A 21,961-nucleotide genomic window follows, 5' to 3' on the forward strand; every position below is an offset into this window, starting at 1 on the left:
AAAATTATTTCCAACATCAAATCAACGAAAGAAAGCGACAAAACACGATTATCTGTTGGTGTCAGGAGTTGAGGCCAAAGTGTGTTAAGGCACAGCCATTTTAGCTGTACATGTCTTGTTCTTACTCCATTCCACATGTTGTGGTTTGCCATTACAACACATGCAAAAGTAAGATCCACTGAGATTAGCAACAGACAAACATGAATACAGAACATGTAGCCATTTCAAAATTCATTCACCTAAGAAAATGGTCGACGAGGTTAGTGAATCCATTCTTCAATATTTATCATGACAGATGTGTTAACATTTTCTGTTAAGGATTACATAATGTCAATGATAGATCTAAATTGCTTAATTTTGAAAAATTGAACAACCATATTATCGATTAAAATTTTTTACAGACCAAAATTACATTCAAAAGTATCAACCAAATTTCAAACTTTGCTATGAAATTTTGTTCCTACTTTCTTACCACAAATGTTTATATATTCTCAAAGCAATGATTCTGATAAACTTGGATGCTCCAAGTACAATTGCAAACACAGAGGTTCACTACTCATTGATTTGATAGGGGTTATAAGTGGAGGCTGCTGCCACTGTTTCGTGTCAGTTGGGATCCACAACTCTGCTTCTTTGCTTGTACCAGTCTCCGGTAGGGATCGAAAATAAGCAGTAATCTCCCACCTGCAATCTGTTTACAGGAAAGGAAAGAAAAAGTTTAAACGTGTGTTTCAGTTTACACACACCAAAGGAAAAATTTCAGCATGAGCTTTACAAAAGTATCAAAGAAGTCACAAACCACATCCACTTGATTCAAAACTAGCAACCTCTATCTAATATGTGACTATGAACTGAAGTTGATGATAAGATATTGACATAAAAAATGAGCAGATGATTTGGTAAATATGCACACACACAAAGAAAGGAATTGTTTATTTCACAAGAAAAAGAGCACATCATTATGAAGTGAAAAAATAAAAGGCTAAATTGCATTTCTGATCCCTCTTTTATCGTTAATGTCCAATTTTGGCTATCAATAATGTCTTGCAGCAATGAAATCCCATCATTATTTCAAAAAAAGAGTATGTGTGTCTGTTTGTCATCCAATTACCACAAAAGCTAGTGACATGGCCAACATTTACATACTTAGATGACACTTTATTGAGTTTGCGTTTTCATGGATACATTGATAAATCCAATCTATTTAAATTACTAGATAAATCAATATAGATACATTATAGGGTCAGCTTGGTTCAACTTTAAATAAATGTTTTTCCTCTGAAATAAGCAGTTTTTGAAAAAATGACTTATTGAAAAGCTTTTAGATACTTTTAAATAAGTAGAAATCGGTTACAGATTTTAGAATAAGCAAATTAGAGTCATCAGCAGGTACATTAAGGTTCTTAACTCAGTACAATGTTGTTAGATAAGTAGATCATTAGCCGTGTGACTAACTTCTGTTATTAATTGGATTAGAGTTAGACTGATGAAGAACCTGCTTTTCTTAATTAGGAAAATTAAGGGATTTGATAGTTACATAAGTTACTGGGAGACAAAATCATGCTATTCATATCATAGTAGAGAGACCAAATGTGGCATTAAGTCAAAGGGAAATCAAGGAGAAGTCAAAAGGGTCGCAGAACTCTTTGCAGCAAACATAATTACACTCGCATTTACCAGGAGGCAGCCCTTTAGAAAGAGATTTTGAGTTTGACAGTTTTATCAGAAATGATCTGAGAGAGATCTCAAGATCAACCTCTTCCACCTCTGAACCATAAGCTTGGTTTACTGCAAGCTTGAATACAAATTTCTCCAATGGAACATTGTCAGCATTGAAGAAAATAACAGCTACTCTCTCCACCATTCCCTAGCAAATGTAAGGTATAGAAATCAGCATGCCTAAACAAAGCAATTACAAGCAAGCTTGGATGCAACATGATAGTGTGTGTTCGTATAGGATAATGGACCTTAAGTGAAGCATTAACTTATTTAAATCTTCCGAAAAAGAATTAGTCTGCAACACACGTATCACTCGGAGAAATCACTAGTAATTATTTAATGATTCCTCTTGAAAACAATAACTACAAAGGAGTATGTTGTAACTAGACACACACAACACAACATCATCACATATTACATTGTTATACGTTGACATGACATGGCTAGCAACCAATATTTGATAATTCAAATCCAATGGCAGCAAACAACAACTACTTAGAATATAAGGTTGAGTGCATAAAAGAAGAAAACAATTGAAATTACCAAACAAGACCAACCTTTTGGACAAAGGGTAGAAGCCCAGTAACAGTAGCATGTATGTAATATCTAAGCTGAGGATGGCGAGCCCTTTGAATCACCACATTCCTATACCTTCTCCGTTCGAAGGCACCTTTTGCACACACAAACTCAAATAATGAAAACTAATTCCAATTAATTTAGTTTCCAATAACTAGAACAAAAATTCAAAGTGAATTTTACAATCAATCCTTTTTTTTTTCTTCTTGCCACAAACAAAAGGGAAAAAGCGTATGCAATAACCAACTAACCAGAAGGATAAACCCCATTGAGAAAAACAACAGCGGTAATAGCCACCTCCAAAAATTCAACCAAAACCCTAGCTATTTGGCCTGCAAATTTCCACGCAGAACAATGGTAACTCCAGACCTATTATGAAATTGATGAAAAATTAAAACTTTTATTGGTTAATTTCAAACCTTGCGGAGTTTGATTCTGCCTGCGTTCCATCTTCTTCAAATTCAGTTCCCCAACACACTCCAACTGAAGAAAACAAACTAAGCCTTTTCCTATTAGACCATGAAAGTTATGAAAATTACAAATTTACCGCTATATCGACCCGAAATTTGATTCGGATCTCACCAATGCTTAGTGGGTCGGTTTTATGACCCGAATATTCGTCTTCCTTCATCTACACTCTAAAATTCTTCTTGACTGAGTCACTACCCCAACGACGGGATTTTGATTTTCCATTGACAAGGGAAATGGCAGGTGAGATTTTGATAGATTTTGATTTTCTCTCACCACATTTTGTGAGAGAATTAGCATTTGGATTAGGGTTTTGGCTTAATCGTTACGTTGGATTTTGATGTTGGGTTCCAAAAGGGAAAAACAACGAAAAGAAGGGAGGCAGAAGAGGGAGAGCATGCGTGGTGGTTTTGGGCGACATTGGACGGAGCCCTCGAATGCAGTATCACGCTCTTTCACTCGGCAATCAGGTTTCTTTTTTCTCCCCTCATCTTTCCAATTTCCTGTAGTAATTTAATTTAGTTTAATTTGATTTGACTATCTATTTTTTTCAGTTTTTTTTTTTGTTTTCATTTTGTTTCGGAATTCATGAAAGTATTTTTAGTTAGTTGTAAGTTTGCCAGAACGTGGATCATGTTAATGCCTTTTGAATAATTCTTCTGATTTCATGTTTGGATTGGAGAATGGTCTTGATTTATAATGTTTAGGGAGTTGGATCATACATGCCATAATTCTGACGGTTTCTGCAGCATGATTCTTAAATTCAGTGCAGACATTTTCATGTCATGTGTTTTAAGTTTTGTGTAATCAATTGAGAGCTCCTTACCTGGTAGCTTCGGCTATTAGATGTTCTGAGACCCAATTGATGCTCATAATTTCACTTTTTTCTCTGTAATGTAATGTTTGCTTAAGGATGATGTAGTCTTGGGGATTCATTTAACCACAGTGGTTAAGTCGTTATTTGTTATCTGAAACCTCATTGGTTTAGTCATGTATTACCGATATTGTTAAATCTACACATAATAATTTGGAATTTCCATAACTGGGCATAAATGACCTTTCTTTCATATTTAGGAATGAGGATTAGTTATATATTCACACTATTTAGTCATGATTCATGAGTTACTTAAAATGTTTAAACTTTTCAAACACTTATATATGGTATTGCAGGCTTCCCTGGAGGTTGACGTGGTTGCATATGGAGGTATCGTTTCTAATTTCAAGTTTTTTATAATGAATAATTAGAGTTAGATTTAATTATATGCTAAATTTCTAGTGCAGAATGAGTACATTTTATCGTTTAATAACGATTTGTAACAGGTTCAGAGCCCCATACTGCACTTCTTGCCAACCCATCTATTCATTTTCACATAATGGTATCAATGTTGCCTAGATCTAATCTTTTCCGGGCAAGTTATCCTCGTATTTTACTTAATTTGATCTAGAGTGGAACTTTATCAAATTTTCAGAAGCAGTGGTTTACAGCCAATCAACGCTTACCAAAGATACTTCAGCCCATTATGCTTTTGTTGAAGCCGATAGTTCAATTTCTCATGCTTCTTTGGTTCCTTTGTGTAAAAATACCATCTCCTGATGTTTTTATTGTCCAGGTTAGTCTTTTAAGTTTTCTTCCTATTTTTCCATCTTGGTATTTAAGCTTACTTTTTTTGGCTTCCTTGATAGATTCAATACTCCTTGTTCTTACTAAGTTAGACATAATATTGGAAAGCTTATACCTGCAAAATTTGATTGTTGTCTTGGATCATAGCCTTTGTTTGAGAAGCATCCTTATAAGCAAATAAACAGTAAAACTATCTTTGCCAAGTATTTTTTGTTATAGGTCAGTTTGGACTACTAGAGAAATTCTGATGTGCCGAACTTCACTATGCCTCTTTCATATATGATATTGGGAACTCAACACTTTGAAGGATATTTTATTAAATGTGTAATGATTCTGATAGGACCCTGAGGGTAGGAGAAAAGGGAATAAAAACAAAACATAGTTTGTTAGGAGGTGTAGGGGATGTTAGGCGGGGGTTGTTAGTCTGGGTAGTGTCCCTTGGGGTGATAGCTATATAGGGAGGAAGGTGTCTTGAGACAAGCATGTTGCTTTTGTATCTCTGATAGTAGACAGGATTTGTTACATCCTGTGTGAAGGGAGGTTGGTCCCTTGGATGTTTTCGAACATATTCATTGTTTCCAGAATAATAATACAGATTTCCCATTGTGAGTTTGTGTGTGTGTGTGTGTGTCCTGTAACCAAAACCAAAGAATTCTGGGCTTCTTGTCACCAAGAAACCTATCAGATTCATTGATAAACAAAGCAAAATGACCAGAAATGGAGGCAATTTTGATTTTGTAGCTTTTTGCATCACTTATCTCACTCTTGTTTGTGCAGAATCCTCCTTCAGTTCCAACCCTTGTGGCCGTAAAATGGGCTAGCTGGTTGAGAAAATCATCTTTTGTTATAGATTGGCATAATTTTGGGTATACTCTACTTGCACTGTCATTGGGAAGAAATAGTCATTTTGTCTCCTTATATAAATGGTACTACTGTAGCATCTTTTTAATTTTACTCGAGAACTTTTTACTGGTGATATGGCTTTGCTTTTTCAAGGTTGCTGCAAATGTGATTATTTTCTTGGCTCCAATTAGGTTTGAGAAGCATTATGGGAAAATGGCAGATGCATCTCTTTGTGTAACAAAAGCAATGCAGCATGAATTGGCTCAAAACTGGGGAATAAAGTAAGAGAGTCGACTCAAAGTTAAAATATATTATTTAACATAAAATTGCTTCTGTGATCAGCGGAGAAATCTGATGTCTGATGTCTATATCTTAATTCTTCATTTTATAGTGCTACAGTTTTGTATGATCAGCCTCCGGACATCTTTCATGCAGCTTCATTGGAGGAGAGGCATAAGGTAACTCTGGTTATTATTATTTATCAAGAATCCTTAGAGATTTCCATATATAATATAGACAATCTACAGTTGTTTTGCAGATTAAATGAGGACCTGTTTCAGCCTCTTGGTGTCAGAGATTGTGTCAGTAATGGTAAGATTGCTTTTGTAATCTAGGCATATATCAATCGTAGTCGTTAGCACATTTTTTGTTTATATCCTTACTTCTTACAGGAACTTCCTTGATTGCTAGCCGCTGCCAAAACGAGACCCTGTTTACAAATGAGGTTGGTTCAAGCATATATTTCAAGCCAAATCGACCAGCACTTGTTGTAAGCAGTACGAGCTGGTACGTTTATCATAGTATGAATTGCCTCCTTTTCTAACGTGACAAAACCTTGCATTCATGTTCTGATGCTCAGGAGTTTTTGTTTTTTCTTTAGTGAAAACCTGGGTACAAGACAACATTTTATCCGTTTAAAATAGCACTTTCTTTTTTCCTGCGGATTATAAAGTTTGTTAGATGGACCTTCAGTGAGAGAAATGAAGCAAAATAGAAAAATATAAAGCCATGGAAAACCTCCATTGACTAGGATAATTTTGATTTGTACTAGCCAAACTTGAGTGCTTTATTTCTCAGACTTGTGGCACTTTCAGGACACCTGATGAAGATTTTGGTATTCTCTTGGAAGCTGCTGTAATGTATGATAGACGCGTTGCTGCCATATTGGGTGAAGATGATTCAGTAGATGAGGAGGTCGTGTGGAAAGAAATATCTGATGGAAAACAATGTTTATATCCCAGATTGCTATTCATCATAACTGGTATAACTATTGTTTTTCTTTCTGAAGTATTGGAAATCATATGGAATTTTCTGATGTGGGATCTTCATTGATAAAGGCAAAGGTCCAGAAAAAGAAAAGTATGAAGCAAAAATAAAGAGATTAAAACTTAAACGTGTGGCATTTCGTACTATGTGGCTGTCAGCTGATGATTATCCATTATTACTAGGTATCGTGTTCCTTATTTTAAAAGTGATCTTGTACAGTGGTGAAATTCTTCATTTAACAGTTTTTGGTCATTTCAGGATCAGCTGATCTAGGTGTTTGTCTGCATACTTCATCATCAGGATTAGACCTTCCAATGAAGGTATCCGTTATTATATGTTGGTGTACAAAGCAAATGTCTTTACATGGTTATACTGAAATCCTCCCTGTAATAATCTGCTGTTTTGAATCATTTAAGGCATTGCACTCATAAGCATCTAGGGCATCAAACTGTGATAAATGTTATGTTGATTAAATGGGTTTTCCTATAAAATTATTGAAATTCTTGAATTACATCAGTATTCATATTAAATTATGTGCTTCATTGGAATATATATCCATCTGTGCAGTCTAATATTAGTTGTGTCATAAAAAGATGATGTTATTTCTTCTATACATGTTCTGGCTAATTTAATTCAGTTTTACTGAGTGGGCTATAACTGCTTATATTTCTTGAGGTTTTTGAATTTTCCATTTTCTGTTAATTATGTACCATGAGATAGGTTCAGGTTGGATCCAGCTTTGAATCTCTAATGTTTATTTATGTGTGATATTACATTCTAGTTCTTCTTCCTCTTAATTTAATGTCTAGAACTCTGTATTGGAAATTGGATATTTTCATACCTAAACCGTAGGCTTTTTAAGAGGATGTCAGTTTTACATTGAGTATGACGCATTTTGGAAGGTTTATAAAACAACTACTGAATCTTATTAAATATTTTGTTTATTTCTAAATTTTTATTTTTTTTAACTGTACCAGGTTGTGGATATGTTTGGCTGTGGGCTGCCTGTTTGTGCTGTTTCGTACTCTTGGTAAGCTAAATACATCCTTGAAAATTGTCTGTGACTTCTTATGAAGTCCAAAAAAAATTTTCTTTTCATTTGAGTCAAAGCTTTTACCTTCTTGAAGCATTAAAGAACTGGTTAGAGTTGACAAAAATGGTCTTCTCTTCTCTTCTTCATCAGAGCTAGCTGATGAACTTCTGGTATGTCTGTTAATAATTACAAGCTTCAACTTTCTTATTTGAATGTGGATACACAGTTTAAGATTGCTGTCGGTTAAAAACTTTTGTTTTATAATGTATACAGTCTAAATGTCTAATCTTGAGCGTACTAATTTGGTTCCCTGAATCTACACAGCTTCTCTTCAAGGGATTTCCTGATGACTGTGATGCATTGAAGGTCCTCAAATATGGTGCATTAGAAACTGGTTCTTCAGCTAGGTGGACTACTGAATGGGAAGAACATGCAAAGCCACTGATATCTGAGGCAAGTTCATTCTGCTAGGCTATGCACTTTGTCATTTCGTTGTAGTTTACTATTTTTCTACTTGTCTTGATACATGCGGTTTATCAATTGGTCTTACTCTTGAGAACTTTTAAAATATGAGCATATGAATTTGCAGGTTTTGTCAAGATTTTGAATCTGTTGATTCTTTAGAAGACATCTTTAACTTCTCTAACAGAAAAAATGGATAAGCTGTTGGCCTAATACAACGAGAGTTGTGTAATGCGATTTGCATCTAGTGGTTGCATGCAGATTTCATGGAGTTTTTTTTGGCAATATCCAAGTCGGAGTCACCTTGTACAGAATAGCTATGCAGCAGGGTTTCAAACATATGTCTGTTGTTGACTTTCTTTGTATGAAGTTTCAAATAGGTGTTCTCTGTAGAAATTGGTATCAGGATTTAGGATTTCATTTCCTTTGAACATCCATATGTTTCCATGAAAAAGTGAGGTTATTATACTAGAGCTTCTGGATTAGTTTTTTTGTGGTGAACTTGAGTTCAATCTTCGTAGCATGCTAGTTATATAAGCTTAGGAGAGCTATCCCAAAATCTAATTTACAAACGGGGAAGCTAAGATGCGAAATTGAAACATAAAATATGAAGTTATGATAATAAAGAAAGAGAGAAAGAATGATCATTTGGAGTGTAACATGCAACAGTAAAGTTGAAAAACTACAATAAACATCATGTAACATTAAGATTGAGAAATATGAATACAAACTAGGAAAATGGAAAAGAAATTAATGTATATTTCTATCTAAGAGAACTTATTGACACATCAAAGCCTGTCCTCGAACTCGGAGAGAGGTGTGATTTGTTCCTTCAAGCCTTTCTTCCTTCTTATCTCTGCAACACGAGCAGCAGCAGGAGTGCCAGGTTCTAGTGGATCAGATGACACCATATCCCAATGGTCAAATACTAACTGGGGGAAAGCCTGCCCCCCGGTTTGAGCCCTTAGTGATTCGTTGAATTTAAATGACTCAACAACAGGCAAATATGCCTTGACATTGTAAAGTGGGGTGCCTGGCCTCCGGATTTCCTCAAACACATGCCCTCTTTTTTGGTTAAGAACACTGTATATACCGCCAAGGACCTGTTCAGGTGCCTGTATCTCCACCAGATACACAGGCTCGAGAAGTCTCGGTTTTGCTGTTAGTGTGGCTGCATAGAAGACCCTTCTAGCTGTTGGAATGATCTGGCCACCTCCTCTGTGAATAGCATCAGCATGAAGAACCACATCACAAATCTCAAAGCAGACCCCTCGCATTTTCTCATCAGCCATTGGACCTCCTTTTGATGCTAACTCAAACCCAGCAACAACTGAGTCTTTGATTTCACTGAGGTACTGTATACCCTTGCATGTATCTACCACCATGTTGGGTCCTTTACCCTCAGGGCCAAAACACCATATTTTCTTGGCCAGATCCTTGTCCCAACCAAACTCTTCTGACAATATTTTAGACCTATTTTTTGGGTCAACCCCCGGTCCAATCTTTTCATCATCAATAGCCTTTGCTAGTCCATCTTCCATAGGCCTTGCTTCCATGTATAGGCGGTTGTGTTTGTTTGGTGACTTGCTCATCACTGTACGGCAAGATCTCTCAAACACAGTCTCGCAAAAAGAGACAATAGGATCGGATATCGAAACCTCTGCTCCATTCATAAAATCGACCTGTAAGTCCTTCAGGCAGATTTCTAGATGAAGCTCACCAGCAGCAGATATTATATGCTCTCCTGTCTCTGACATTGTGCACACCACCATAGGATCTGACTTAGCTAAACGTTTTAGACCTTCTTGTAGCTTTGGAAGATCTGACGGAACCCTGCATGTAACAGCAACACTTACCACGGGTGACACAGAAAACTTCATAGCTCGAATGGGATGTGCATCAACTTCCTTCTCATTCGTCAATGTAGCATTTTTGGTTATGAATTGATCCAAACCCACCATAGCTACCGTGTTGCCACAAGGCACATCCTCAACAGTTTCCTGTTTCTTTCCCATCCAAATTACAGTTCGCTGAACACTTTTAACATACAAGTCCTTTTTATCTCCAGGGACATAGTTTGGTCCCATGATTCTGACTTTCAAACCAGTTGAAACCCTGCCAGAGAAAACTCGACCAAAAGCATAAAACCTACCCCTATCAGATGCAGGAATCATCTTTGAGACATAGAGCATTAGAGGTCCTTCAGGGTCACAGTTTCTGATAGCAGAAGCATAAGGATCATCCAGGGGACCATTGTACAAATTCTGGACGCGATACTGCTGAGCATTGGCAGGAGAGGGAAGGTGATATATTATCATCTCCAGAAGGGCACTACTTGCCGGGAGCCAACTCTGCATTACACGTTTCATCAAAGCCTTTCCAGTCAAATCTTTTTCCTCTGACTTCATGTTTACCCCAAGCTTTTGCAACTTAGGCCACAGCTCATCCCTCTTGTCGCTCATGCAAAGCTCAATAATATGTTTGATCGGTTCATAACATAACATAGCAAAGCCACGCTTACAGGTAGCAGTTCCGGTGTGTTTGTTGGTCCACCTTTTGGTGGCAGAATCAAAGAAATTCGCACCCCAAAGCCTACTCATCATCTTTGCCTCGTCAATTCCAAACTTTGAAGCATACATCTTGGCAAAGTTGTTGAGGGTAAAACCCCATCCATGCAAACCAGCAGAGAATGCAACTGTTCCCTTCTCAGGGTAAACTTGAATATCACCAAGTACAGCATCTTCATATGTTGCCATGGTCACATTTGCACTCTCAACAACCCTCTGAAATGTAAGGTATGCCTCCTCTGGATCAAGGTTGAGTTCGAGGAAGCATCTATCCACCTTGTTAACTGCCAAAACAGGCTTAACCCTTTCTCCAAGAGCTTGTCTTAGCACAGTTTCAGTCTGTACGCATACACCCTCAACACAATCCACCACCACAAGTGCTCCATCGGTGATGCGAAGCGCAGCCGTTACCTCAGATGAGAAATCCACGTGCCCAGGTGAGTCAATGAGATTTATAAGGAACTCATTCCCTTCACGCTCTCCCTTGAAGTTCTTCAAATCACCCTTTGGCATTTCATAGTAAAGAGAGATACCAGTGGACTTGATAGTGATACCTCTCTCAGCTTCATCTTGACGGGTATCTGTCATCCTCACATCTCCTGCAACCTCTTGTGCTATGATTCCAGCAGCAGCCACAAGAGAATCCGTCAGTGTGGATTTTCCTGCATTCCAGAAGCTAATTAAAATAAATACTGCAGTGTTTACAAGGCAGTGACAGTACTGAGCTATCAGGGACCAGAAATTTAAGGAGAATGTGAAAATCTTTTCTGTTTTATACCCCGTGACAAAGAAGATACAAAGGCTAATCAGCGAAAACTATTGTTCAACAATGTCAACCATTAAAAGCTAGGAAGAAGGACTTCACATCAACGCAAAAAACTATAACAACGTACCATGATCTACGTGAGCAATAACAGACATGTTCCTAATGTTGTGTTTGCGGTCCATAATCCGCCGAAGTTGATCAACTGTGAACTTCACCTGTACATGATTATCCAGTTTAGTAGTTCAAATCATCCCTTGAGAGAAAAAGAAAATGGGAAAATAATGCCAACTCACCATCTTAACAAGTTCTTAATCCTCTCAAACACGAGCTGACTTGGAAAAGATCAACGATGATGATTAATGAACGCATAAATAAAATGTTTAGTATTAAACAGAAATTAAAAAAAATGCCAAAGAAAGTTACAAAACCGCTTGATGATTGAAAATATCATATTGATTCACTGTGGATAATATCATAGCAGAAGTTACCTTTTGCTAGGAGAGAAACAGCAGGCAAAAGGGCTCAAGAAGATGGTGGTAGTTTGAGTCTAAGACCAATAGATGACATTTATAGAAGATCCTGATTGTGTAAAAACCATGTTTAATGAAGTTAATCATAAAAAATCTTTGACCAGAATTTTGAGTTCGATAACCTTAGTATACTTTTGGTAGAGTGATCCGTTCAGAAAGTTTCTTGGAGTGTTGTGCAAGAAAATTGACTTCTATAAATATCGGTGACACAAACTAAATTATTTTCTGACTTGACCATGGACTATCTGGAGGAGACTCAGATGTTTCTGTAGTGGCAGCTTCTTCCTGCATCCTATCAAATTTGTCCTGCACCCCATTAAAGTTTCCGGAAATTTTGATCCGGAATAAGGCTGTCATGAGTGTCTTCAGAAAAAATATTTCCGGAATTGATTAAATGTATTCCAGTGAAATTCGAAATTAATAGGTTCGCAGAAGAAATTATGATGGTTGCAGGAAAAGAAGCTGCCTTGTACAGTCTGCTTTGCTCCAAGTACAAAATGAATTATTGCATTTTTTTTGTTGGGTGTAAAAATAGACAAACGATAAAACTATATTTCATGAGAAAATGAAAAGGAGACTAAATTTAAAAATTAGCTGCTTATAAAACGAAGAAGGATTAATTAAAAAAAAATCTTAGTGTGTCTTTTTTTTTTAAAATTGCAGATAGTTAAAAGATTTTGTTATCATTTAATTGTAGTTTTAAACTTGAAGTTAATATAAATTATATCGTTGTGTTAGGGAGGATTTGTACAGGAATCAGTTTGATTTTTTTGCCGGAATTTAAATTTTCACAAGAAAGTAAATCTATAGTTTAGTGGAACACTGATAACGTAATTTTCTTGTACTTTTGATTTTTAAATATATTTATTTTCTTGTACTTTTTATCAGTGTCATTTATTCTTTTATGTTTTTCCAATACAATGAAATTCATTTCTTTCATTATATTTATATTTGTAAAAGAGTATTTTTCTTTAATTTTCATAACTTCTATTTAAGTTTTAACAATATGATATTTTAATTTTTAAATAAATTAAGAAAAATAGTATCATTAATATTGTCGGTTTTGGAAAGTAAAGATATGTTACGATTTTATTCTTAAAACACCCCTCCAATGATGAAAGGGAGAAGGGATATTTAAATTGTACTTGACATCGACTCCTAAATGATGTGAAACTATTAGATGTGATAGGAACATGTTCCTAGCCGGCTCAATATGCATATTAAAGAGCACGACCCAATAAGATCCTTTAAGCCTCTTCATTATGGAACAGCCTAAACATACTTCTACTTTAAAAGTTTTAATTAGGATTTGTTATAATTGAATTTACTAAGAATAAGATACAAAAACATGTTAATAATAGTTTTTTAGTTGCATAAATGTTCTTTGAATATTTTAAGGTATGTTAGTGCAGTTACAGCTAAGTTGAGATGATTGAGGTATGAAAATAAATTAGTTAAAGTTTCATGACACCTTAAAAATAAATTTAAGAATAACAAATTATCAAAACCACAATAAATGAAGTCAAACATTGCATAAGAAAGGCAAAAAAAGCATGAAAAAGTTATGGAATTTAGCTAAACCAAGAAGAGGCCGAGCAACAAAATTTGGACCTTGTGGTTTTCTTTATTTTTTCTACAAAAGGACTTTGATAATTGATAAAAGATAATTCGGAAAAAATATATCTTAAGATATTTTATTTGATATTGTTAAATAATTATCTTATTTAACTATCAATAAATATCAAAAAATAATATTTGTTAAATCTTTTTGAGTATATTTGTACTAACAATAAGTTTTATTACTATCATTGATGCCATAAAAATTCCTTCATCAATCTAGGAAATCATAAACTTGAACATTGGAATCAAACCATGAAAAGAAATCAAGCTATAAAAGAAGAAATAAATACATTAGAAAGAAATTCAAGTTAAGAAATTGTTAATAGATCAAAAGACTAGATGAATATTTATAATGAAACATAAAACTGATAAAATAATAGAAAGATATAAAGCTGGTGACAGAAATATATAAAATTAAATTAAGTGATTTTTATCATGAACATGTCCTAAGAATTTATTTTTTCAGTTTTCTCATTGTTTTATTAAGTCTTATAGTGATATTCTCCATTTTTAAATGATATACTTTTTGGGGTAAGGTTATTTGACTCAAATTAGTGAGGACTTTCGGTGCCTCCGCAAATACCAAATTCTGTTACAAAAGAAAGTTTTATTGAGACGAAAATAAGGTCAAACCCTCATGTTTAAAGAATATAGTTTGAAGTGATTTTAAAAGGATTTATTGATGATAGAATAAAAATGTTCATGATATTTAAAGAGACATAATTGAATAATAGTGTCAAATTGACTCCTTCCATAATTTCTTACTCTTTTTTTATCTAAGTTATATTTTATTATACAAATATTAAAACTCTTTATAAAATAGAAAAAAACTCGAAAAAATTAAAAACTACTTCAAGCTTCAATGTAAAATTTATTTTAATGAACAAAATAATGCTTAAATAAAAATAAAAATAAAAATAAATATATATATATATAAGACTAAAAATTATTCTTTTTTAATCCCATTGTCTATACATAAAAATTAAATGAGACTTATGTAAAGCCAAGCACTGGATTAGAAAGCATTTACACTGCCTATTTTCCAAAAACAACATAAGTCAAACTACGTCTTTCTTTACTACGTTCTCCCAACTTCTCTATTTCTTATATTATAAGCTATTCATTGGCAAACGTGCCTTTTAATTATTTTTTTCATTTATGTGTTGAAAATAAAAATATTGCAAATGATCCCGTATGATCGTTAAATCCATAAGGAGAACATTGTGCTGATGAAGAAAAACGAAGAAAAAATGGCAGTTGGGTGAAAATATCTTTAACCAAAATACCCACCAAGCAGTTATGAAATGAATTTTAGTTATGCCGATCAAAACCAATCGCCCTCACAGCTTAAGAAACCACGGTAAACAAATCTATCCTTTTCTAGCAACAGCACACTGTCATTCCCTATGGCACTCAATCTATATAATTTGATTATTTTGCAACACAAAAATATTGAAATAGTATCTTTCAAGCAAAATTCGCACAAATAGTTCGAACCAACATCGATGCAAAATCCTACGGAGCAACAAAAATACATCGATGCAAGCACAAATAACAAGTACAACAAGTCACTGACAAAACCACAAACAAAACTCGACAAAAATTTAAAACTAAGGTTTGGAAAGATAAATTCAGCTAATAAGTTGAAAAATAAATAGTTCTAAAATAAAACATTTTAAAGCTTGTCTTCGTACTCAGATAGAGGAGTCATCTGTTCCTTCAAGCCCTTCCTCTTGCGAATATCCGCCACAAGTTGTGCAGCCTGTGATCCAGCCTCCAATGGGTCAGAGGACATCATGTCCCAATGATCAAAGACACACTGTGGGAAAGCTTGGCCTGATGTTGCAGCCCTCAATGTGCTTGAGAAACCAAAAGACTCAATGACAGGGAGATATGCCTTGATGTTGTAGAGTGGGGTACCTGGCCTCTGCATTTCCTCAAAGACGTGTCCACGTTTCTGATTGAGGACACTGTAGATACCACCAAGAGCTTGCTCAGGAGCCTGGATTTCAACCAGGTAGACAGGCTCAAGAAGCCTTGGTTTAGCAGTAAGCTGTGAAGCATAGAACACTCTCCTGGCAGTAGGAATGATCTGACCACCACCTCTGTGGATAGCATCAGCGTGAAGGACCACATCACATACTTCAAAGCAAATAGCTCTCATGTTCTCCTCAGCCAATGCACCTTCTTTTGATGCCCACTGGAATCCAGCAACCACAGAATCCTTGATTTCATTCAGATATTGCACTCCCTTACACATATCAACCACCATGTTGGGTCCAGTGGTCTCTGGGCCAAAACACCAAATCTTCTTGGCAAGATCCTTGTCCCAGCCAAACTCTTCAGACAGGATCTTAGAACGAACCTTTGGGTCATCCCTTGGTCCAATCTTGCCATCATCAATGGCTTCAGCCAGGCCCTCCTCCATTGGCCTTGCTTCCATGTACAGACGGTTGTGCTTGTTGGGTGACTTGCTCATCACTGTGCGGCATGACCTCTCCAGTACAGTCTCCCTGAATGACACAACCGGGTCAGATTTAATGATCTCAGCTCCACCCATAAAATCATCCTGCAAGTCCTTCAAACAGATCTCAAGATGAAGCTCCCCGGCTCCAGCAACAATGTGCTCACCAGACTCCTCAATTGTACAAACAACCATAGGATCTGATTTGGCCAATCGCTTGAGACCTTCCACAAGTTTGGGAAGATCTGAGGCAACCTTGCACTGAACAGCAACACGCACAACTGGGGAGACAGAAAACTTCATGGCCCTAATAGGGTGAGCATCAACTTCCTTCTCATTCGTCAATGTAGCATTCTTAGTGATAAATTGGTCCAAACCCACCAAAGCAACTGTGTTACCACATGGCACATCCTCAACAGTCTCCTGTCTCTTACCCATCCAAATGACAGTACGTTGAACACTCTTGACATACAAATCCTTTTTCTCTCCAGGAACATAATTTGGTCCCATGATCCTCACTTTCAAACCAGTTGAAACCCTGCCAGAGAACACACGTCCAAAAGCAAAGAATCTACCCTTGTCAGATGCTGGAATCATCTTTGACACATAGAGCATCAGAGGACCATCAGGGTCACAGGCTCTGATAGATGCAGCATATTGATCATCAAGAGGACCCTCATACAAATTTTCCACACGGTACTTCTGAGCAGTTGATGGAGAGGGAAGATGAAAGATCATCATTTCCAATAGAGCAGTACTTGCTGGAAGCCAGGTTTGCATCACCCGCTTCATCAATGCTTTACCCATGAGGTCCTTCTCATCAGATTTCATGGTGACACCAAGTTTTTGCAGCATAGGCCACAGCTTATCCTTCTGGTCATTCATGCAAGTGTTAATGATCTGTTTGATGGGCTCATAGCAGAACTGAACAAACCCACGCTTGCAGGTAGCACTTCCAGTGTTTTTGCTGGTCCATTTCTTTGTGGCTGGATCAAAGAAGTTTTCACCCCAGAGCCTCTCCATCATCTTGGCTTCATCAACTCCAAACTTTGAAGCATACATCTTGGCAAAGTTCGTCAAGGTAAAAGCCCACCCATGTAACCCTGCAGAGAAAGCAACAGTTCCTTTCTCTGGGTAGACCTGAACATCACCCAGAAGTGGATCTTCATAAGTAGCCATGATCACATTTGCATTCTCAATAACCCTCTGGAATGTTTGGTAAGCCTCCTCTCCATCCACCTGGAGCTCAAGGAAGCACCTGTCCATCTTGTTGACAGTCAGGACAGGCCTAATCCTTTCTCCCAGAGCTTGACGTAGCACAGTTTCAGTTTGGACACAGACTCCTTCAACACAGTCCACCACGACTAGGGCTCCATCAGTAATGCGGAGTGCAGCAGTAACCTCAGATGAGAAGTCAACGTGTCCAGGGGAGTCAATGAGATTAATGAGATACTCATTCCCATTACGTTCTCCCTTAAAATTCTTGAGAGACTCGTCACTCATCTCATAATAGAGTGAGATACCCGTAGACTTGATTGTGATACCACGCTCAGCTTCATCAGCACGGGTATCAGTCATACGGACATCACCTGCCACCTCTTGAGCAATAATTCCAGCAGCGGCAACAAGAGAATCGGTGAGAGTTGATTTTCCTGCAATAGAAAAGCAAAAACAAGCAAAGTACCATGATTTCATAATCTTACGAACACACAATATATAGCAAAACGCAACAGCAAAACTGTTGTATAAAATATATCTCATAAATAATCGTTTTTTACGCAAGGATTTTGTTAAAAGCCATAACTTAAAACAATACCGAAACACCAACGGAAATTAAATTAAATATTTTCATTTATAACACAACGTGAGGGAACATAAAATTAGAATCAGACAAGTGCATGAAAGAGAAGTAAACATAAAATATGAAATGTGTTAATCCATACCGTGGTCAACATGGGCAATGACAGACATATTACGGATATTGTGCTTATAGTCCATAATGCGACGGAGCTCTTCGGCTGTGAACTTCACCTGCATCCATAAAAATTCTCTATTCAGATTGAGAACATTCAAACAACATAAAATTTATGAAAGCATTCGAACAGTATAAGACTTACCATTTTGACTAGTCTTTATTTTCCAACAAAAAATGAGTCAAAGCTGATACATTAAAACACCAAGGTTAGATAAATAGCAATATATTAAGCAGGCAACATAAGGCAAAACATGAAAAACGAATGTTGTAGAATACCCCGATCAAAAATTAAATTGCAGAAAAATTAAAGAAAGACAACATAAAAAATTTAGCATGACCACATAAAAAATCATTGGTGTTTATAAATTAAACCTGATAAGCCTCTACAGATTAAAAGAAAAAACCGAACATGACTTATCTCAATTTTTCAAAACCCTAGGGTATCATTCAAGAAACACAAATTACATCCAACAAATCAGCACAAAACAGCAACAACAGGTTAAAACTAAAACACGTTAGCAGTCAAGAGAGTGAGTGTCTGATGAACCATGATACATATCTTACAAAGAAAGGTCAATGTTCAGATTCAAATCATCTGCTTTCGAACCAATGATATCAAATCTCATTAAAGGAGAGCTAAATATGAATTATTTAGCAACAGCTAATCGAACAACACGAACACAATACATAAAAACACGATAGCAAGAAAAGATCCAAAAATACTAAAAGTGGAATAACAACACAAATAGATCTGAGGAAAAAACTGACACAAGACAAAGGAGAGTACCGATCTGCTTGAAACCTCAAAAATACAAAGAGATTGAATGAAGAAAATCTATAGGAAGACGAACCTGGATGAGGGAGAGCGGCGAAGAGAGTAGTGCTGCCCTCTCTAACGAAAGTATATAAAGCGGTGTGTGGTGAGACAAAGTGAGACCTCAAGAGAATTTAAGGGTTCTATTCCACCACTCAACGCAAACTCAATCCTCAAGCATGGGCCTTGGGCCTTCATCTCTAACTGCTTTTCGGCCCAATATAATATTTATTTCCCTTTTATTAGAAAATTATTATTATTTTTAAATAACAATAATGTACCAGTGAATCTGTTTTCCTTTTTTATGTATGGTTTCTGTATTTTTCTTTTATTTATTTTTCTAATATTCAATCAAAAGAAAAAGTGGTGTTTGTTTATGAATCTAAATCTAAATTTTATGAAATAAATATAATTAATTGTTTTCAATTTCAAAAATATTCTAGCAGAGAAATTATATTTGATTTCAAATTCTAACTGACATATTTTATATTTTATTGAAAATTTTATAAAATTTTACGATAAATTTATGTTGAAAATTTTAAAAAGAGCGTAGCTTATGTTATAATCTTTTTCTAGATTTTAAATAAAAATGATCAATTATTTTAATTATTTTAAAACCTTAATGTTAATAAAAATTGAAAATAAAAGTAAATTAGGAGGAGACATATATTGTTCCCTATAAAAACCAAAAAAAAAAAAACGAAGAGTTTATTTAATATTTTACAATGGGCCGTATATTCACAGTTTTATTATGTAAAATATATATTTAAATTTTAAAATAGAGGGAAAGATGTTTTTGTTTCTCTATAAAACTTCCAAAATATTAAATATGTTTCCGAAAATTTTTGTATTATTTTTTTATCTAACAAAATTACTTTTTAGTTATAAAATTTGTTAGTTTAAAAAGTTATTAGCATCCCCTTTCCATTTATTTTGTTATTAATTTTGAAAGATGTTTACATTTTAGGGGAACATGACAATACCAAAAATGTTTGAGACATATTTAATCTATTTAAAAGTTTAAACATATATAACACACATCGTACCTCAAAAATGTATATATTAAATTTAACAGTTTTGTAATTTTGGAATAAACGACAATTATTTCCAATTGTATTAAAAATTAAAATATATTTTATAATTTACAATATTTTATATTTATAAATCATTTAAATAAAATTATTTAAATTAGATGCTAGGAATATTTCAAATTGGATTGAATCTATTTCTCAATAAAATAAATAATTTGTTATAATCACATCGATTTGTCATCATATCACTTTCATTAAACATTTTAATATTATGCAATCAATTACAAGTGGTTCATATTGGAAACAGGGTTAGTTATTCATTTAGATTAATCTAACTAATTTAAAAATAAAAAACAATTAAATTAGTTGATATTTATACCTTAACAGAAATTTAAATCTGAATCAAACCAATTAAATTTGACTTAAATGATTTGAAATTTAAATTTTCGATTTACAAATTCGATTAATATGAAAAACTAATAGTATATATTTTATATTATACCTGAAAAACGTATATTTTAAATTCAACAGTTTTGTAATTTTGGAATAAACCACAATTATTTTACAACTGTATTGAAAATTAAAATATATTTTATAATTTACAATGTTTTAAATTTATAAATAATTCAAATAAAATTATTTAAATTGGACGCAAAGTAGGAATATTTCAGATGGGATGGAATCTATTTCTCAATAAAAGAAATAATTTGATATAATCACATTGATTTTGTTACCATATCACTTTCATTAAATATTTCAATATCGTGCAACCAATTTAAAGTGGTTTTTATCTTGTAATTAGGGTTAGTTATTCATTTAGATTAATCTAACTATTTTAAAAATAAAAAACAATTAAATTAGTTTGTATTTATACCTTAACAGAAATTTCATCTTAATCAAATCACTTAAATTTGACTTAAATATTTGAAAATTAAATTTTCGATTTACTCAACAACAACTAAGTCTATCATAGAATCCTAATTTCGTGAAAACATGATAGAAACAAGAATAGGAAGAACTTTACTCAATCACTCTTCAATTTCGATCCCTCTGTCAATCCTAATATCGACTGAATCAATTAACAATTTCGAATGCTAGAATCCTAATTTCGTGACAAATATTCCCAATTTCAAATTTTAACAAATTTAAAAATGCTTAGTATATGGATATTGAGGTACCATGTCCTCCAATCTGTCACGTAATTTAATGAAAACCAGGTCATAGCGACACAGGTTAGCTTAAATTTAACTTCGTTATCCTAATTTAACTGGTTTTTCACATTTAAGGACCCAATTAAGACAATAAAAACAACCTATTTGAAAAAATCCAACATAAATAGACACTACCAAATATAAATAAATAAATATATATATATATATAGGGGTTCGCTAATGCGCGTACGCCTGTTTTTCAGTTGGTACATTTTAGCAATGTGTACCGGATTTTAGTAGACAAAAATACCCTTATATATCATGGATTCTAAGTTTTAAGGTTAAGGGTATTTTAATAATTTTCATTCTCAAAACTTAAAAAAAAAAAAAAAAAGAACCCCGAAACCCTTACTCACCTCTCTCATTCCTCTCAATCCTTTCTCTTTCATCTCTCTCACTCCAACCTTTTTCTCTGTCATCCCTACTGTATCCCAATTGAAAAAATCAGAAACACTTGCCTCTAAAAAATTTGCCTTTGTAAAGAGTTGAGTCATTGACATATTCACCTTCAGGCAAAGGTTCATTCAAGATCTCTTCAATTTCACTATCTTCACTAACCTCTCTAATTTTAATATGGTTGAATCATCATCTCTAAAAAAACCCTTCAGGCCAATTACCAATTCTTTCGGATGTCATTATGCTTGTAAAAATTAGATAAAATTATATACGAGAAAAATTATAAAATGAAAACTCATTATAAAGTCATTTTTTGTAAGAAATTGTTTAACAACGAGTGTTTCTGTTTTTTTTCCAGGCCAATTACTAATTCCTTAGATAAGACAAAAATTATAAAATAAAAACTCATTATAAAATCATTTTTTGTAAGAAATTGTTTAACAGCGAGTATTTCTGATTTTTTTTCCAGGTCAATTACCAATTCCTTTATGCTTGTGAAAATTGGATAAAATTAGATAAGACAAAAATTATAAGATGAAAATAAGATGAAAACGTAAGATTGTTTAACGGCAAGTGTTTCTGATTTTTTCAATTGGGGC

General features: G+C 34.5%; 3 protein-coding genes and 1 pseudogene across 5 annotated transcripts; 1 reads left to right on the forward strand and 3 right to left on the reverse strand.

Annotated features, from left to right (window-relative positions):
- Window positions 1-339: 339 nt before the first annotated feature.
- Window positions 340-2,854, reverse strand: REV7 (DNA-binding HORMA family protein). Of its 2 annotated transcripts, none has more exons than XM_047307270.2 (5): window positions 2,715-2,854; window positions 2,547-2,627; window positions 2,277-2,389; window positions 1,678-1,867; window positions 340-691 (listed from the first exon to the last, which is right to left on the reverse strand). In XM_047307270.2, the coding sequence occupies exons 1-5, from the start codon at window positions 2,743-2,745 to the stop codon at window positions 492-494; spliced, it is 615 nt and encodes a 204-aa protein (XP_047163226.1). In that variant the 5' UTR covers window positions 2,746-2,854; the 3' UTR covers window positions 340-491. The 2 variants fall into 2 exon arrangements, with proteins under 2 accessions (XP_047163226.1, XP_047163229.1); XM_047307273.2 differs by having other exon boundaries at window positions 2,277-2,405; window positions 2,715-2,850.
- A 12-nt stretch (window positions 2,855-2,866) lies between these two features.
- Window positions 2,867-8,473, forward strand: LOC124832930 (UDP-Glycosyltransferase superfamily protein). Its single transcript, XM_047307267.2, has 17 exons — window positions 2,867-3,006; window positions 3,121-3,233; window positions 3,934-3,967; window positions 4,084-4,139; window positions 4,233-4,373; window positions 5,162-5,310; window positions 5,419-5,508; window positions 5,619-5,685; window positions 5,755-5,818; window positions 5,899-6,013; window positions 6,322-6,488; window positions 6,565-6,675; window positions 6,752-6,813; window positions 7,471-7,523; window positions 7,621-7,696; window positions 7,851-7,979; window positions 8,116-8,473. Exons 1-17 carry the CDS (start codon window positions 3,000-3,002, stop codon window positions 8,131-8,133), a joined length of 1,452 nt encoding a protein of 483 aa, XP_047163223.1. The 5' UTR covers window positions 2,867-2,999; the 3' UTR covers window positions 8,134-8,473.
- A 189-nt stretch (window positions 8,474-8,662) lies between these two features.
- LOC124832929 (elongation factor 2 pseudogene) lies at window positions 8,663-12,208 on the reverse strand (annotated as a pseudogene).
- A 2,670-nt stretch (window positions 12,209-14,878) lies between these two features.
- On the reverse strand, window positions 14,879-18,864 carry LOC124832932 (elongation factor 2). Of its 2 annotated transcripts, XM_047307275.2 has the most exons (4): window positions 18,762-18,864; window positions 18,053-18,095; window positions 17,879-17,966; window positions 14,879-17,587 (listed from the first exon to the last, which is right to left on the reverse strand). In XM_047307275.2, exons 2-4 carry the CDS (start codon window positions 18,053-18,055, stop codon window positions 15,147-15,149), a joined length of 2,532 nt encoding a protein of 843 aa, XP_047163231.1. In that variant the 5' UTR covers window positions 18,056-18,095; window positions 18,762-18,864; the 3' UTR covers window positions 14,879-15,146. The 2 variants fall into 2 exon arrangements, with proteins under 2 accessions (XP_047163231.1, XP_087965011.1); XM_088108885.1 differs by lacking the exons at window positions 18,053-18,095; window positions 18,762-18,864 and having other exon boundaries at window positions 17,879-17,972.
- Window positions 18,865-21,961: the final 3,097 nt, after the last annotated feature.

The sequence above is a fragment of the Vigna umbellata genome, chromosome 3 (assembly GCF_029865625.1).
Source record: "Vigna umbellata cultivar VRB3 chromosome 3, Vumbellata_1.0, whole genome shotgun sequence".
NCBI lineage: Eukaryota > Viridiplantae > Streptophyta > Magnoliopsida > Fabales > Fabaceae > Vigna > Vigna umbellata.

What these genes read in the sequence shown, in the direction of transcription:
- REV7 (XM_047307270.2), bottom strand. Translation starts at nt 2,745, where the DNA reads ATGGAACGCAGGCAGAATCAAACTCCGCAAG. An exon ending in GCAGAATCAAACTCCGCAAG is followed by an intron (nt 2,628 to 2,714) that starts GTTTGAAATTAA and finishes GGAAATTTGCAG; the next exon opens with GCCAAATAGCTAGGGTTTTG. An exon ending in CAATGGGGTTTATCCTTCTG is followed by an intron (nt 2,390 to 2,546) that starts GTTAGTTGGTTA and finishes TGTGTGCAAAAG; the next exon opens with GTGCCTTCGAACGGAGAAGG.
- LOC124832930 (XM_047307267.2), top strand. An exon ending in CTCTTTCACTCGGCAATCAG is followed by an intron (nt 3,234 to 3,933) that starts GTTTCTTTTTTC and finishes ATGGTATTGCAG; the next exon opens with GCTTCCCTGGAGGTTGACGT. An exon ending in AGCTAGCTGATGAACTTCTG is followed by an intron (nt 7,697 to 7,850) that starts GTATGTCTGTTA and finishes GAATCTACACAG; the next exon opens with CTTCTCTTCAAGGGATTTCC.
- LOC124832932 (XM_088108885.1), bottom strand. Translation starts at nt 17,972, where the DNA reads ATGCAGGTGAAGTTCACAGCCGAAGAGCTCCGTCGCATTATGGACTAT. An exon ending in CATTGCCCATGTTGACCACG is followed by an intron (nt 17,588 to 17,878) that starts GTATGGATTAAC and finishes TTTCTATTGCAG; the next exon opens with GAAAATCAACTCTCACCGAT.